This window comes from Vitis vinifera, chromosome 5, assembly GCF_030704535.1.
Source record: "Vitis vinifera cultivar Pinot Noir 40024 chromosome 5, ASM3070453v1".
In the NCBI taxonomy this organism is placed as follows: Eukaryota; Viridiplantae; Streptophyta; class Magnoliopsida; order Vitales; family Vitaceae; genus Vitis; species Vitis vinifera.
This window is the reverse complement of record NC_081809.1, coordinates 22,843,184-22,860,761: the sequence shown is the minus strand read 5'-3', so window position 1 is coordinate 22,860,761 and position 17,578 is coordinate 22,843,184. Positions and strand designations below refer to the sequence as shown.

At 32.2% G+C, this 17,578-nt stretch overlaps 1 protein-coding gene across 1 annotated transcript; it reads right to left on the bottom strand.

The window, feature by feature from the left end:
* Positions 1-5,594: 5,594 nt before the first annotated feature.
* LOC100266921 (uncharacterized) lies at positions 5,595-8,144 on the bottom strand. Its single transcript, XM_002273481.4, has one exon. The coding sequence runs from the start codon at positions 7,605-7,607 to the stop codon at positions 5,700-5,702; it is 1,908 nt and encodes a 635-aa protein (XP_002273517.1). The 5' UTR covers positions 7,608-8,144; the 3' UTR covers positions 5,595-5,699.
* Positions 8,145-17,578: the final 9,434 nt, after the last annotated feature.

The window sequence follows — 17,578 nt, the reverse complement described above, 5'->3', positions numbered from 1 at the left end:
CTTTGGGAGTCCTTGTGGAGACGGGTATGGCGGTTAGAGGGAGAAAGAGGTGATGAAGAAGATAGGTGAGGATGACGGCCATGCATGGGACGTGGGTGTGCAGATATGGGGCTGTTGAACAAAAAGGGACTGCTGGGGATATGCGTGGCAACAGCCTTTCGAGTGCTAGAGACGTCCGCTTGGAGGGCAGGGTTCGAGTATGGATCCTTCAAGGCATTCTCGACTTCGGGGTTGGCATTCTCTCTGATAAGAAAACGTCTGGGCAACTGATTCCTCAAGTTCAATGGGTCCAGAACCCCTTTTATCGATTTAAATCCATTGCACGGCTCCCCTTAGATGGACATCTGAAACAGGGGAAAGAGAGGAAGCTACGAGAAAATAAAAAGAAGGGCCCCAGCTAGCCAAACAACTAAGGCAAACAAACCTATGTTTCGCGCTTGGATCCATGGTCTCAAGATGGGTGGGATTAACGAAGCAAAGAAAAAAAGAAAACAAGAACAAAGCATGTATGCAGAGGACTAAATTTAACCAAAGCAAGCAAATAATGGTTTTGGACTAGAACTAAGAAAACGTCAAGAAGGATAGGAGAATAATGGAAGGTGAAAGACATGAGGTGCGCACCTGCAAGGGGACTCTCTACCAGCCAACACCAGCTTCCTTTTCGTTCTTCTCCCCCTTGTTCCGCCTCTCTTTTTCTTCCTTTTCTTTTCTGCCAATCCCTTCCCCTTAGCTATCTTTCCTTTCCCGCCTTTTTTTTTTTCTACCACCCTCACCCACTCTCTGCTGTTTTTCTAATCTAGCCGCCCCCATCAGCTTAAATCCCGGGGTGGTGAGAAGGGTAATCATGATAGAAAAATCACCACAAAAACTCCTCCCCGGGAGGGGTCTACAATAATATTTGGATTAATCTGTATAATACAAATTTCACCTTAATCGACCTATTTAATAATAATGTTTATTAATCTAGTTATAATTCTAAATTATTTAATCCATATTTAACCCATTTTAATTTTTTTTTAAAATAAATAAGTCAATTGAGTTATAAATATATATAGTTTAAACATTAATTATAGAACCTTATACAAAATCTAACTCAACTTAATTATTAAATATAATAATATTGATTATTAAATGAGTTTAAATGTGTTACATGACCGTTTATATTTTTTAACGCGATTATTATTTATGTCATCTCTCCAAACTTCATTCTTCTAAGAAATGGTAGGGATAGAAAGCTAAATTTGTTATATCACCTATGGACTCTCTCAAAGGTGATTTCATTTTTCCAACTTGTTTATTGATGAGTTGGTGATGGTGGGAATAATTTAAATTTTTTATTTATTTATTACTTCCTTCTAGCTAGGTGGACAAATTTAACTATTATAAAATGTGTAGGATTTCCATATATTCTAAAAAATTGTAACATGATTGACCTTTGGGTCATTTAAAATTTGTGCCCCTTTTCATCTAAATATTTAATGAAATATTAATTCATTTATTGAAATATAAATTTTATCATTAATTTTGAACATGGACACGTGTACAACACCCTTTAATCATAATAAAATGACATATAAGTAAATAAAATATAAAATGATGATTTAAGACTTAGGTGGCATTTGATAAAAATTAATACTTAATATAGACTTCAACTTAAAACTTGTTATCAAATTATTATTATTAAGTACTAAGATCATTTATAAAAATAATTTCTCAAAAAAATATATACTATTAAATTGTTATATTTACCTTTATTGATATCAATAATTATGAGGTCATAAGAGAGACACAAGAAAAGAAAGAGACATAAAAAATTAAAATAAAGTATTTTTGGGATTTGGAAAAGAAATTATTTTATTTTAACTTATTACTATAAACTATTTTTTTAAATTAAATTATAATATTAAGCTATTTTATTAAACATATTTAATATATTTATTCATGTAAATTCAATTATTAAGTCATTAAAGTAGTTTGTCAAATTTTAAGTCAAACTATATATGTTTATTTATTATTTTAGTTAGTTGAATTTCTTCTACTTGTTATTAAAGATTTAGATTATTTGTTCTTTATTCTTGTTTGAATGTTGTTAAGTATGAACTCATTTTTTTTTATTACTATTAAGTGCTAAATTAATTTTTTTATATATTTTAAAAACATCTATAAAATTATTATTATATTTTTTTCTTATTTTATGTATTTAAGATAAAAATATCAAAAATAATAATAATTAAAAAAATAGTAATTTAATATACTTTCAAATATCAAAATTTATTAAGTTAGCATGGAGAATATGGTTATATATCACTTTCATTTTGTTTTATTTTATTTTATTTATTTAGTGATGGTTAGATGGTGGTTTACTTTCAATAATGTCAACATAACTCTAAAAATAAGCATGAAGATGATATATGCCATGTCATGTATTAAAGGATATATTCCATCCTAAGCCTTATATATCAAACTCCATCCAAATTTCTAGACCAATCATTTTAGTTGAATGACACTATTTGGGCTTTGTTCACACCCACCCTCCTATGGGATTTTGCAAAAAAATAATTTTTAAAAATATTTCTTACAATATGTTAATTTAAAAAAAAAATCAAATTTTACAACACTTCAAAAGAATTTTGAAGTTTTTTTTTAATATTTAAACTAATGTTATCTTTTAAAGAGAATTTTGAGATAAATTTTGAAGTTTTATCATATATAATATTAATTTATGCTAAATTATATATATTTATCTGTAATTTATATTAGTTATTTAATGATAAAAGATAAGTATATATGATTTTTAAAAAAGATTTATTAGGGAGATTATTAAAATAGTTTTGATGTTTCCAATTATAAACTAAATGAAATTTAAAAATAAATAATTCAAATTAATTTATTTACTAAAATTTTAATTTACTATTTCATATATATATTATGTGGATATATAACAATAAGGTTAAAATTGTCCTGGTGGGTAAGGGACCCCCTTTCCCGTTGTAAGGCATAGGTTTGCTGCCTGCACTTCGAATTTTTTAACAGGCATTGATGTGGCGGAAAGCTCCTCATATTTGTGGCTTTTTCTACTTTCCCTCTAAATGCACTCCATTACACAAAACACACTCATTCATGCATCTTTCCTATCCATTACACACACCTTTAATACTGACATCATTACCACCCAAGCCCAACCCAAATAGAGACCACACTCACATGCAGAGGACAGCCATCTCTTCATTTCCCTACACATGCAACATGAAACGGTGAATCTCAATGGAATACACCTAGAGGGAGGTGAATAGGTATTGTAGAACAATTTAAAAAATTCTCCCAACAAAGATTACCTAACTTTAAACTTTCTCAATGTCAAGAAATTTCTCTTCCAACAACTATTCAACAAAGCATAACATCCACAAGCAAGAATGTATGCATTAACAGTCTCCCAACAATTTATAAATGCAATGCACATGCAAATGTTTCATCAATCCTTAAAAATAAATCAAAAGAACAATTATCTCTTCAACTAGTATCAATTTACTTCATTATATCATTAACCAAAATGAGCAGAAAAATTATTAAGGATATTTCATGGATCATCACACTTATATCACCTCGTATTTCTTCCATTCAAAAACAGAAATTAAATCAAAGTGTAGAGTGAGAGAAAGAGACAATTAACACCGGATTTTAACATGGAAAACCTCCGAATAGATCAAAAACCACGGGTCTGCCACCGATTGAAAAACTCCACTATAAAGAATAAAAACTGAGTACAAGGTTTTACCTAACTCAAGCCAACCAATCCTTCCCGAACCACTTAAGTAGTACTTTCACTTTCAACTTCTTACCTTCATCTTCCGGAGCACACTTGGAGTCCGCACCAAGCTCAATCTCGGCTTCTTCTTGAATCCACACAAGAAGAAAATGAGTTTTTGTACAAAACCAAATAGAATGAGAGATTGATATTGAGTGATCTCCAGAAAGTAGCAAATCTCCCCAAATTGAATATAGATAGAAAGGGAACCAACAGGACAATCATAATGATCAGAACCATTGAATGTATCCTAACATTTGCATGAAAAATAAAATACTAACACAACCTCTCTTGTGGATGACAGTTAAAGTAACACTGACATTAAGTTTATGATGTAGAGTCCAGTGATGAGAATAAACTGGTGCGTTTGCCACCTCTCTCTGTCACAGTCAAATTTGTCAAGTACAAGTGTGACCTCTTGCCTTTTCTTTCATATTTGTATATGGCATAAATATTGCAAAATTTTGTGAATGAAGGATCGGTTGAGTCAGAAAAGACCTACTCTGTATTTTAGTTAAGACTTGAAAAACAGCTACACCATAATCATGTTCAATGCTAGATAAAAATCAGGACTATAAAAAACCATGTTGAAAAATGTGAATTCACGTATGTTTACTTTGATGCAATCAATAAACAAAAGGAGGAAGACTCAAAAACTGATCCAAGGACAGGAAATTGCAGACTCTGAATGAACATTATCCATGAAAACCTCAATGAATGCAGGTAATGGAGTGGAAGAGAGCAGTGAATTGGAATTGCAAGACTATCCTTATCTTTACAAGTAATGAATAACACTAGTCAATGTTAAAATTAATTAAGCTAATATACCTATCAAAACAAGTAGGAAAGCTAAGTATAAACTATTCATACCTTGACCATTGAATACCTTCCAAGGATAAGCAAAGGCCAGGTCATAAGAGCCAATACCACTTGCTTGGTTTTTATCCACAAAATCCTTAACCATACTCAAGGTGCTCATCCCAGGAAGCTTCTCCTGTAGATATTACCATTTGCAATCGGATATTCAAATGAACATCTATTGTCAACTCACAGTTTGATGCCAGTCATTTCATCAATCCAATTACAATAGGGACAAAACCACTGCAAAAGAAAACTTCAACACTCTAGGTTTTTATTACAAACTTTATTTGGTCTTAATTCCATACCCCCAAATTGTTATAGAAGCAGTCACCAAATAAACAGAAAATATAGGCTTTAGGGGAATTTTGAATCAGCTTAAAAAATGTGAAGCCTTATTTAATACAAGAAATTATATGGGAATTTGCTTATACTACAGCAATCACTATCTTAGCAAATAATTTGCTAATTAGGACAAAAAAAGGGAATGCACACAATTAATTAAGCCTTGAACAATCCATGGCCTTCTCTAAAAATTTGAGTGTTGAGGGCAACAAGAATCACTTCCAGCTCATGATTTATTATTCGGGAAAAAGAAAAGTATCAGAATCAAAAAGGAATTTTGAAGAAAAAAGTCAGGAAATAATGCAAGACGAATACAATTAGAACACATCATCAGTAAAGAAATAAGATCCTTCAAAAATTTTTCTGTATAATTTTGAATCAAGTTGGCTCTGCCTAAAAGAATTAGGACACATTCTATTATCAATATTGGAAAAAGGTATCCTAAAATTTCTCTCAAGCATCCAAAAAAAATTTATGTGCATTTAGAAGCTATGGAATATCTGATCAAAAAGAAGCTACAGAATACAAAAGAGCCAACAAAAATCAACCACCCATCACAAAACAAAACAATATCGTAGGATCTATATGCACAGAAGAAATCTCAGAAATTTCACTGATTATAATTCAAACAACATCACTTTATGAAAGGCATTAATGAATATACACCAAAGGGAAATTTGAAATTCTTATTTTATTGAACCTTTACTTTCTTCAACCTGTACATTAGGGATTCTATAGATTTCTGTATCTTATTGCTGTCAGTTTGCATCACTGCCTGAGATGCTTGGTGTAAGCTTCGGATACCACGACCCAAACTAGCAATTGAAGGAGCTGCAGGGACTGACTCAACTGCACACTCAATTCCATCTCCATACATAAGCAGCCCTGAGCAAGTTGCAATACTACACCCAAACGTAGCCCATGGCAAGAAGCCAACTGCCCTGATGTTCCGCTTTCTCATTATTTCATAGAATGATGTTCTCATTGCTGAAAAGCTGGTCTTTTCAGCAGAGGCTATCATACTGTGGGCCACTGCCCGAATTTTCTCGGCAGAAGCAGCTGCTTTCAAGACAGAAGTTGTTTTAGTTCCAGAGCTAGCAATACCAGGCACTACCACTTTTGTTGGACCAACAGTTTTACCAAGGCCAATTGCAACTGCCTTCTGGGTTTGGGTCAGGATGAGCTTAAATGAAGCAGGAACTTTGAAGGAAACAGCTTTCATAAAAGTAGATACAGGAAGAACTTTTGAAAAAGATGAAGCTCCTAAAACCGCTGTTGCTCCAGCCCCAACTGCCACCACTGGTTTATCAGTTAATAACCGTCTTCTGTCAGTGTGGTTTGAGGTGTCCTCATCACCCTCACAACTTGTTACAAGCTGTCCTACCAAATCCTTGACCTCCAGAGGAACAGGAGTGTTCCAGTGTTTCCTAAGACCTGATAAGCCACTAGCATCCACTACTGCTACGATTGTTTTGAATTTCTTGGTCTGACTCCGAAGGACTTGCGCAAATAGAGCATGTGACTTATCCTCAACCGGAAGATCCGAAAACTCAATTTCATCCAAGTTTGTACTGCTCAATTTGTTAATGGGGAGCCGAGCAGCATTATTTAAAGCAATTCTCAGCCCCTCAACTGCAATCCGAAAGGTGTAAATTTCAGATAAGAGCTTGGTATCCACAATTTCCCCTCTGTTCACATCAGAAAGCATCTTCTGTGCTTGAGCTAGAGCCCTTCCAATAGAAGGGAGATCAGAAAAAATATTATGCAAATCCTCAAGTAAGGGGTAAACAGACTGCGCAAATGGTGGAGCCTCATAATCGCATCTTGGCACAAAATCTCCTAATCCCACATCCGAAACAGAACTTGAACTCGTTAATTTCAACACAGATGAATCCAAATACGACGACAATAATTTCACCATACGTGACCCAGCTTCATCAGTAACACAGAATCTCTTTGAACCCACTGAAGCAACATTACCCACTTTCTGTGACACCAAACTACTCTGCCCCAAAGCTAAACCCTGAAACTTGTTTCCCAATTCAGGAGAAGCACTATCGTTACTCAGAGACCCCACAATTGGAGATTCAACCAATAAGAATGATGAACCTACTTCCTCTGCTGCCCGTTTGGCAGCCAAGAAATGACCATGAAAACCAATCCCAAAAACCTCTCGCAAAACCAAGCTGCCAGCCACATTCTCATATTTCTCCTTATTAATCTTATCAATAAAACACCGCTTAATTACTGCAAAAGATGATGTAGGGACTGGGTCATTGATACCATTCTCCAATTGGCCCTCTTCATGTTGAACATCAGCCACAACTGACTGCCCCACCTGAGCAACAACTGCATCAGGCCCAATTGCCCTAATCAAGTGGTCTGCATCTGACGCAGACCGCTCCGATAAATTCTGAGCACAGAGTATGTAAATCACAGATTGTGATTCTGGATCACGGACAGCAAACACGAATTGTTTGGTATGTTCTGGAATTGGAAGTTTCCTAACTAGTGCATCTGAGGCTTTTAAATCATCAAATTTGAGAGCTGAAAAGGGCCATAATTTTTGCAAATTCTCGTATAGCAATGCAAGTCCCATCGCAAGAACATTGAATTTTATGGTACCCAACCTACAAGGTTATTGAAAATTCTGACTACTTTGAGAGAGAATGAAAGAAACTTTAAAGGAAAAACAAACAGAGATTAATGCGTTTTCTCGATGACTAGTTGACTCTAACCATCCTAAAAAGTTTATCTGCAAAACCATAAAGAACAAGCCGAGAAAACGACAGAAAATCAAAACGCCAAAGAGAGAGATCGATGTGCTTTCTCGATACCAAGTTGCGTTTGATGCTAACTGATCTAAAGAAGGAATTCCTAACTTTTGATTGTGTCCCGCGAAAAACGAAAGAAAATCGAAAGGAATAAAAAGAAAAAGAAAAAAACACACACCGAAAAGAAACAGAGAGATCGCCGATTTTCGATATACCTACTTGAGTTTGATGCTAACAAACCCTAAAAGGGTTAATCGGCTAAACCCTAAAGGAGAAACCCCAGAATTCTGTCTGCTTCCCGAGAAAACGAGAAAATATCGAATTTGCCGATAGCATATTGGTTTTTACTTTTCAGATATCAACTGGCCACTGAAATTTGTCAGCCTTCACAACAAAAGTATCACGTGGAGCACACGTGATTTCAAAGAAAATTTTTCCATTTTAAAAATATTTAATAATTTGATTTCAATGACCTAATTAATTCAATTTCTGAAATCTTAACCTAAAATTAGAAGAAAAGTGGGATAATTCTTAAACGGTATAATAAATATTAATGTTAGTCAAAGGGTTATCCTAATCATGTTTTGATGAAAACAAACCATGATTAAGTTACTAATTGGTTTGAATTATAAAGAATTTCAGATGTTAGTTTGAAAATTCATCAAATGACCTGGATATAAGATTAAGACTTTTGAAAGACCTTTTAATTATAGGAAACATATATAAGATGAATGCATAGGTGCACTTAAAATTTACGTATCATTTCATGCATCTTTGAAAAACTTGGTTAATACTTTAAAATTACATTTCCATCAAAATCCGAGTTCTATCAAATGAACCTTAGGCAAAACGTTTTAAAATTTGCATATTATTTTACCTAAAGACCTTGTCTAAGTGTTAGAAGTAAAAATACCAGAAAAAGATAGGTTTTAAGGCCAAAAATAGTGAACCGGTCGAGGCATTAGCCAAACCGGCTCAATCGGCTAGGGTACCGGCTGACCGATTACCCTTTCCTAATTGAGGTTCGATCAAAAGATGCAAAAAACACACACACACACTCTCTCTCTCTCTTCCAGTAGCCTTTTGTTCCCAGTCAAAGGATTTGCCTTCTCGATCGAGGTCCGATTAAGGGTAACAATCACCTGCCAAACATTAAATGTTCAAACGATTAATGAACCAATCGACCCTCAGCTTGACTGGTCGAAGCTGTTTTTTGGTTTTTTGGCTCTTGAGGTTAGAAACCTATAAATTGAGAACTCCACTTCATTTATAAGTAAGAGAACACTTGCATTTATTTGTTTACCTACTTGTTTTTGTCATAAAAACTCTCATTATTTTTTTGGTGCATTAAATCTTCATTTGCATATTCTTTAGTGCATCCTAGTGATTCATCCTAAACTTCGAGTTGTATTTGAATAATTGTTGAGCTAGGTTGAGAGATTCATATTTGTTAATTGAATGTTAAAATCTTTGAGAGAGTAGAGACTTGAAGAGATTGTATAAGAAAAGAGCTTGAGGAGAGTGAATGTAGGTAAGGAAGTGTCGAACCACTATAAATTCAAGTTTGCTTTCTATATTCTTATCTCTTTATATTTGTGTTTTTTGTGTTTAATTTTATTGTGTTTAAAAAGAAATTTTTTTAAACTCCAATTCATGTGTTTTTATAATTTTAGATTAGCCATTTATTTTCTCAATTAATATTGTATTTTATTTTCTATTAAAATTTAATTAAAAATGACATGCTAATTAAAAAGATCTTATGGCCTTATCTTATAAAATTCAATTAAGACTCAATTAATTATTGTTAAATAAAAATAAAATTAAATTATACGATACATTTAAAAATAATATATATATATATATAATAAATACAAATATTTTATTTTATTAGAAACTTATTTGAAAATAAAAATATTTTAATTGTAATTTTTGAAAATAAGATAATATTCGCAAATCTAAATTTCTTTTACAAAAAAAATATTTATTATTTTAGGTATGATACAATTTTTGTTTTTAAAAATTAGAAAATAGTAGCAATATTTATATAAAATATAAAATTTTTAAATGTTTATACTACAAAAATATAAGGTTTGGTCATGTTTTTTAAAACTTACTTTTTTTAAATATTTTTTATTATTTAACTTAAAAATAGTTTTTAAAAACAAGTTTCAAAAAATATGGTAAAATGAGTTCATATTTTCCTTTTATTTTAAAAAACCAGTGAAAATAATTCATACTTATTCTCTAAATATTATCATTTATTTCACTTCGTTTTTAAAAATTGTTTGAAAAGAACAACGGTCAAATAGTATTAAAAAAAATTAAATAGTTTTCTATTTTCAAAAACAAAAAACTATTTTTAAATTACATGACCAAATAGACTCATATAGTCTTAAAAATTATTTTAAAATTTTGGGATATCAAAAATTACTTCAAATTTTAAAATTTTTAAAAGTGATTCTTAAATATAAATTTATGGTTTTGTACAAGTTCTATTTTTGTATAAAAGTTTATTATTGTTTAAGAAAAAAAAATAGAAAGTGTATCCAAATGAACGATATTCTTTTTTGGATATTTTAATTGTAAATTTTGAAAATAATATAATATTGGCATATTTAAATTATTTTTATAGAAAAATACTTATGTTTCGAGACTTAAAAAAAACGATATTAACTTCTATATAAAATGTAAAAAATCTTTAAAACTTAATTATTTTTAAATATATAAGGTAAGTTGACGTGTTTTATATAAGTCTCTATATTTTATATAAAAATTATTATTATTTTTTTATTTTAAAAATAAAAAATAGAAATGGTATCTAAATGAATACTTATATATATAAGATTTTCACTTATTACATTTTTAAAATATTAAAAATATTATTTATATTAATATTATCCTTTACTCTAATGCTTTACTATTTAGACCATTTTCTAATTATTATTTTCATTAAATTTTTTACAAAATTTGGAATTAAATTAAAATGTAGCATGATAAAAAATAGGCTATACTTTTTGTGTATCAAATAAATATGATTAACATTTTAATAATTGCCATTTGTTTATTGTCTCGATATAGTAAACAAATTTAGAATATTTTATAAAAATGATGAAGCATTATATAAATTATTATTAAAACTAGTGAACAAAACCTACCATGCACCTTAGGTTATTGAAAAGAACAATAAATAACGTGTATTTTGTTTTCAATTAAAAATTTAAAATAAAAATAAAATATATTAATACTTTCAAAAAAATTTAAAAATATATTTTGGTTATAAATTTTGAAAATATACATCTTTATTTATAGATCACATGAAAGATTACTTGTACACAAAAAAAAGGTTTATTAATTTAATTATAAAAAATCTAATTAATAATCTCTAAATACATCAACATTAACTACATTAAGTTATAGTAGGGCAACCCCCTTCTATTTATTCAAGATAATTTTGATCCTTGTCTTATTAAAAAAAATTAAATAAGATAGGGTTGGTATGAGAATTTCTTATACATTTTTTTTTTTGAATTTTTTTATTTTTAAAAGTTATTTTAAAATTTTTAATTATATTAAAATAAATATATTTTATAAATAATTAAATAATTATATTTTTATAATTTATTTTATTAAAAGAAATTATCATTATTATTATTATCTATGTATTAAAAATAAGAAAATAAAAATTAAATTAAATTAATTTTATATATAATCAAAATGGAGTGGGACGAGTCAAGACAATACCCAAACCGGCCATAAATCTTCCCCGAACCTATCATGGGTTTTTTTTTAAAAAAAATTCTCAAACTCATTTCAAGCTCATTTATTTAAATTTCAAATTGGTCTGTATCCGAAAAAACTTGTCCCGTTGTATCCCTATGCATGGCTTCTTGCAAGGAAACTATAATAACTTTTTTATAATTAGGAAACTATAATAACTTGTATATAATTTTTATTTGTATGTAATATAGTTTAGACCAAGTAACAATCCTATCATGATTTGAAAGAAAATAAGGGATGGGATATTAATAATGATTTGGATATCAATAAAAATCTTATTTACTTCATATATTTGTTGGAATTTTTTATGTGTGTACTTACATAATCAATATGATAATGTCATAAATCAATGTTGCTTTAATTTTTGCATTGTGGTCCATAATGAGGCTGGACACATTATTGCTTGATTTATGGGCTCACCCTAATTCACTTGACTGACCCATTAAGTCAAGTGGTCCAAATTGTGTATGTGTGATATGTGGTATATATATGAATTATTTATATATAAGGGAAAAAGGCAAGGTGTTGTTCTATTCTGTTCTGTTTTCTCTTGGGGCTGAGAAGAGCACACACACATATTGTTTTGGGTGTTGAAAGGGAAGAGCCAATTGAACCCGGGTTTTTACTCCATCACGAACTGATCATAGTCTTGGACATCAGTGCAACACAAAATGGCTTTCCATAGGATTAATCGAGGTCATTTTTTCATCAATTCCCAATTTTACTGCATGCTTTAATGTCTACATGAGATCCTGTGTGGTTTAATTTTTTCAACAATTGGTATCAAAGCCACCATGGATAACATTTAAGCTGCATTTTTTTGGATTATTTAGGGTTTCCGTTTTTTGATGTGGAAGCCATTTTTTGGGGCTTTTTTCGTTTGGTGTTAATTCTCCAATTTGAAGCCCAATTGATGTTGGAGACTTGTAGAAAACACTATTTGGAGCAAAACCCATCATTTTTTTTTTTTTTTGGTTTTTGGAGATCATTTGATGGGATTTCGAAAATTAGGGTTTGTTGTGGTTCTTCATTTGATGCGTTTTTGTGCTTTTTTTTTGGGGGGGCTTAGATGGAAAGATTAATGTTTGAGGATGGAAATTTGATTGTTTTTCGTCGAAAATACACAATTTTTTGGTCGGAAATTTTTTTTTTCTTTTCCAAGAAGAACCAGGACTCTTTAGCCCGAACCAGGTTTGTTCATCCCGTGGAGAAGACGATGACATCATCATGATGTCATTAAAAAAAAGAAAAAAAAATTTGGTTGTCTTGGTATTATTGGAATGATAATGCATATGTTGGAATTATTATGCATTTGTTAAGTTTGGCTTTATTGGGACAATTATTATTATTATTATTATTGTTCTTTTGAGTATATTTTTTTTATATATATACAAATAATGTTGTCCTAAGCTATTTTGTTAAATATTTCAATTTATTGTGACATTAAAGAACACTTGTGTGATTGCCTATCGCAATTCCAAGTGTGTCAAGTTGTACAAATTGAGATATTTTGAATTTATCATGACAATTGTGAACATATATGTGGTTGCCTATCGTGATCCTATATGTGTCAAATTATCTTTGTTGAGATATTTTATCTCCCACTTTTTATTTTATTATTATGATTACTAAGGTCCATACGGGTATTGTAATTGTCTTATCGATGATTATAATACTTGATATAATGCTTAAATTGGTAAATGAAATTAATTATATATTATGAACTATACTAAATTTCTTTGTCCTTTCGATAATAAAATTAGTGCATCTTAATTATGATATTTAATTAGTTGTCCTTACCGCTGTGGAATTTTCAAAATTCCAAACTATTAGTAAATTGAGTAATTCTGGAAACTAGCAAATGGCATGATTTTGTGGTAACATGCATATTGTTTGATTTTGCTATTTTCCAGCTACTAGCAATCATGGAATTACTCTACAATTGTCTGCCATCAAGCCTCTCACTGGAAATACTTTTGAGGAATGGTATGAGTCCTTTAATGTGCATATGACTCTGCACAATTTGGACTTGGCTTTGAGAGTTGATGAGCCAAGTAAGCCCACTGGTATGAGCTCTACAAATGAAAGATCCTTTAATGAGAAATGGGAGCACTCCAATAGGAGTTGTTTGATGGTGATGAAATACACTATGGATAAATCTATCAAAAAATGTGTGCCAAAGACGGAAAGAGCCAAAGACTTTTTGGAATATGTGAAGGCTAATTATACCAAGATTGATAAGGCAGAAATGACAACTTACTTGAAGCTTCTCATAACCAGCATGTATGATGGAGTAGGTGGGGTTAGAGATCACATCATCAAGCTAAAGCACTACTTCAACAAGGCAAATGAGATGAAAGTGGAGTTGAGTGAGAAATTCCTGAAATGGTCGATACTTGAGTCTCTTCCTACTTCCTTTGATGCAATGAAGTTGACTTATAATGCCTTGAAGGAAGAATGGACTTTGGAGGAGTTGATGTCCATTGTGGTGCAACATGAAGTCTCACTGAAGAAAAATGAGACTCACTCCTTTGCTCTTGTTACTAACCAAGGGAGCAATATGAAGAAAAAACCTCCACACAAGAATTTTGGAGGCTCTAAGCAATTCAAGAGGAAAGAGAATTTGAGTCAAGGAGCCTCTAGTGCATCTGCTTCATCTGATGCTACAAAGAATGAGAAATTCAAGGGGAAGTGCAACTTTTGCCGCAAGATTGGGCAGAAGCGGGTTGATTGCTTCAAGTTTAAAAATTGGCTAGAGAATAAGAAAAAAGGTAAAATTGTGGTTGTGGTTGATTTGAATGCAAACATGATTGAGACTAATATTGTTGATGTTCATGTCAATTCTTGGTGGTTAGATACTAGTGTCACTATTCATGTTACTAATTCTTTGCAGGAGATGACAAACAAAAGGAGGTCGTCAAAACATGAAGAATTTGTGTATATGGGTGATGGAAGCAAAGTGAAAGTAGATTTTTTTGGCTTGATAAAGCTAAGATTGGCCACTGAAAGCTTTTTATTGTTACACAATGTTGCTTACATACCCTCACTTAGGAGGAATTTGATTTATGTATCTATTTTGGATAGACAAGGTTACTCTTTCCACTTTGGAGGAGGAAAAGTGGATATTTTTAGCAACTTAGTTTTAATTGGCAATGGTGTTTTGTTTGGCAGTCTTTATAGTCTCAGTTTGCATCATGGTCCTTTATGTGATTCATCTTCTGTTAATTTTTTTATTGGTTGCAAGCGTGTTAGAATGAATTTGAGTTCTTCCATGTTGTGGCACAAACGCCTAGGTCATATTTCTAGGCAAAGATTAGAAAGATTGGTTAAAGATGGTGTGCTTTCTAATCTTGATTTCTCAAATTTCGAGACTTGTGTTGTTTGCTTAAAGGGGAAGATGACAACTAAGACCAGAAATGAGAAAATTGATAGGTGTGGAAGTACTTTAGACTTGATCCACACAGATATATGTGGTCATTTGACACCAACTGCTTTAGGGGGTTATAAATATTTCATCACTTTTATTGATGATTTCTCTAGATATGGTCATGTTGAACTAATCCATGAGAAATTTGACTCCCTAAATGTGTTTAAGGCCTTTAAGGCTAAAGTGGAGTTGTAGTTGGGAAAGTCCATTAAAGCTGTGAAGTCTAATAGAGGTTGTGAGTATTATGGGAGATATGATGAGACTGGACGGAATCCTGGACCATTCACTAAGTTTTTGTTGGAATGCGGCATTGATGCTAGATATACAATGTCAGACACTCCTCAACAGAATGGGGTTGTAGAAAAGAGGAATCACACATTGTTGGATATGGTGAGGTGCATGTTGTCTAATTCCTCCTTATCAGAATTTCTATGGGGTGAAGCCTTAACGACTGCAACATATTTTTTGAATCAAGTGCCTAGTAAGTCTATGCCTAAGACACCTTATGAGCTATGGTCAAGGAAGAAACCGAGTCTTCATCATTTCCATGTTTGGGGATGTAAGGCTGAGGTTAGGCCATATAACCCACAATCAAAGAAACTTGATCCTAAAACCATTAGTGGTTTCTTCATTGGTTATTGCATTGGATCAAGGGGTTCCAGATTTTATTGTCCATCTCATACCACCAGGATCATTGAGTTAGACAGGGTTGTATACTTTGAAGATGAAGTTAAAGTTGATCTCAATTTTGTTCCTCATGAGATACCTTTTGGAGAAGAGCATGTTGAAATTCTTTTTCCTACATCTCATGTTCCAAATGTGGATGTTCTTATTGTCCAACAGCCAACCACTAATCAAAGAGAGCATGGTGATCAAGTGGAACCTGACATTCCTGTTGATGATACTGTTGTTGATGGGATTTCTTTGAGAATATCACAAAGGGTTTGTAGGTCGGCTATTTCAGATGACTACATGATTTATTTGCAGGAGCATGAGTATGATGGTTATGATGTTTCTGATCCAGTCACTTATCAAGAAGCAATTCATTGTCCTCAATTCACTTCTTGGAAAGAAGTCATGGATGATGAAATGAATTCTATGTATATGAACGGTGTTTGGGATTTGGTCGAATCGCCACATGGTTGTAAACTAGTTAGGTGCAAGTAGGTCTTTAAGACCAAACATGATTGTAGTAGGCAAATAGAGAGATATAAAGATAGACTTGTGGTTAAAGGTTATAGTCGAAGAGAAGAGATTGATTTTAAAAAAACATTCCCACCTATGTTGACCAAGGACTCTTTCAGAGTGATTATGGTCATAGTGGCTCATTTTGATTTGGAGCTACATCAAATGGATGTCAAGACAACCTTCTTGAATGGTGATCTGGATGAGGACGTGTATATGGAGCAGCATATTGGTTTTACAGAAGTTGGAAAGGAAGACTTAGTTTGCAAGCTTAATAAGTCAATTTATGGTCTTAAACAGGCTTCGAGGCAGTGGTATCTGAAGTTTGATAGGATTATTACCCAAAATGGTTTTAAAGAGAATACAGTTGACAGATGTATATATTTGAGGGTCAGTGAGAGTAGTTACATATTTCTTGTTTTATATGTTGATGATATACTACTCGTATCAAATGATTCTGACTTGTTGATTGAGACAAAACACATGTTGTCAACCCATTTTGACATGAAGGATCTTGGTGAGGCTTCTTATGTTTTGGGCATAAAGATTCTTCGTGATAGGGCTAATGGGATGCTTAAATTGTCTTAAAGAACCTATATTGAGAAGATATTGAAAATGTTCAATATGCACAACTGTAGTTCTACTAAAGCGCCAATTGAAGGGTGATAAGTTTTCAAATGCTCAGTGTCCTCAAAATGATGATGAGAGAGAGGAAATGAGAACCATTCCTTATTCATCTTTAGTTGGCAACCTTATGTGTGCTCAAGTATGTACATGCCCTGATACTGTTTTTGTTGTGGGCATGTTGGGAAGATACTTGAGCAATCCTGGGAGTCAACATTGGAAAGTTGCTAAGAAGGTCCTTAGGTATTTGCAAGGAACTAAGGACTTAATGTTGACATATCGATGCACCAACATACTTGATGTAGTTGGGTTTTGTGATGCTGATTTTGCTGGCTACATAGATGATAAGAAATCCACTATGGGCTATATTTTTATGATGGTAGGAGGAGCTGTATCTTGGAAAAGTGTCAAGCAGACACTTACAACATCCTCAACTATGGAGGCAGAGTATGTGGCATGTTATGAGGCTTGTTGTCATACTATATGGATGCAAAATTTTATTTCAGCTTTTGGAGTTGTTGACTCCATTTCTAGACCGCTGAAATTGTTTTGTGATAATTCCGTAGTTGTTGCTTTCTCTAAAAACACTAGGAGTCTTTCTCGCTCCAAACATATTGATGTAAAGTTCTATTTTGTTAAGGAGAAAGTGGCAGAGTCTCTTATTGATATTGAGCACATGTCCACAAAAGGTATGTTGGCGGATCCACTAACAAAAGGCTTACCCATAGTTGTGTTTCAAGAACATGTATCTCAAATGGGGTTGTTGGAAGCCTAAATGATTGG

Coding starts and splice junctions, on each gene's coding strand:
- LOC100266921 (XM_002273481.4), bottom strand. CDS start 7,607: ATGGGACTTGCATTGCTATACGAGAATTTGCAAAAATTATGGCCCTTT.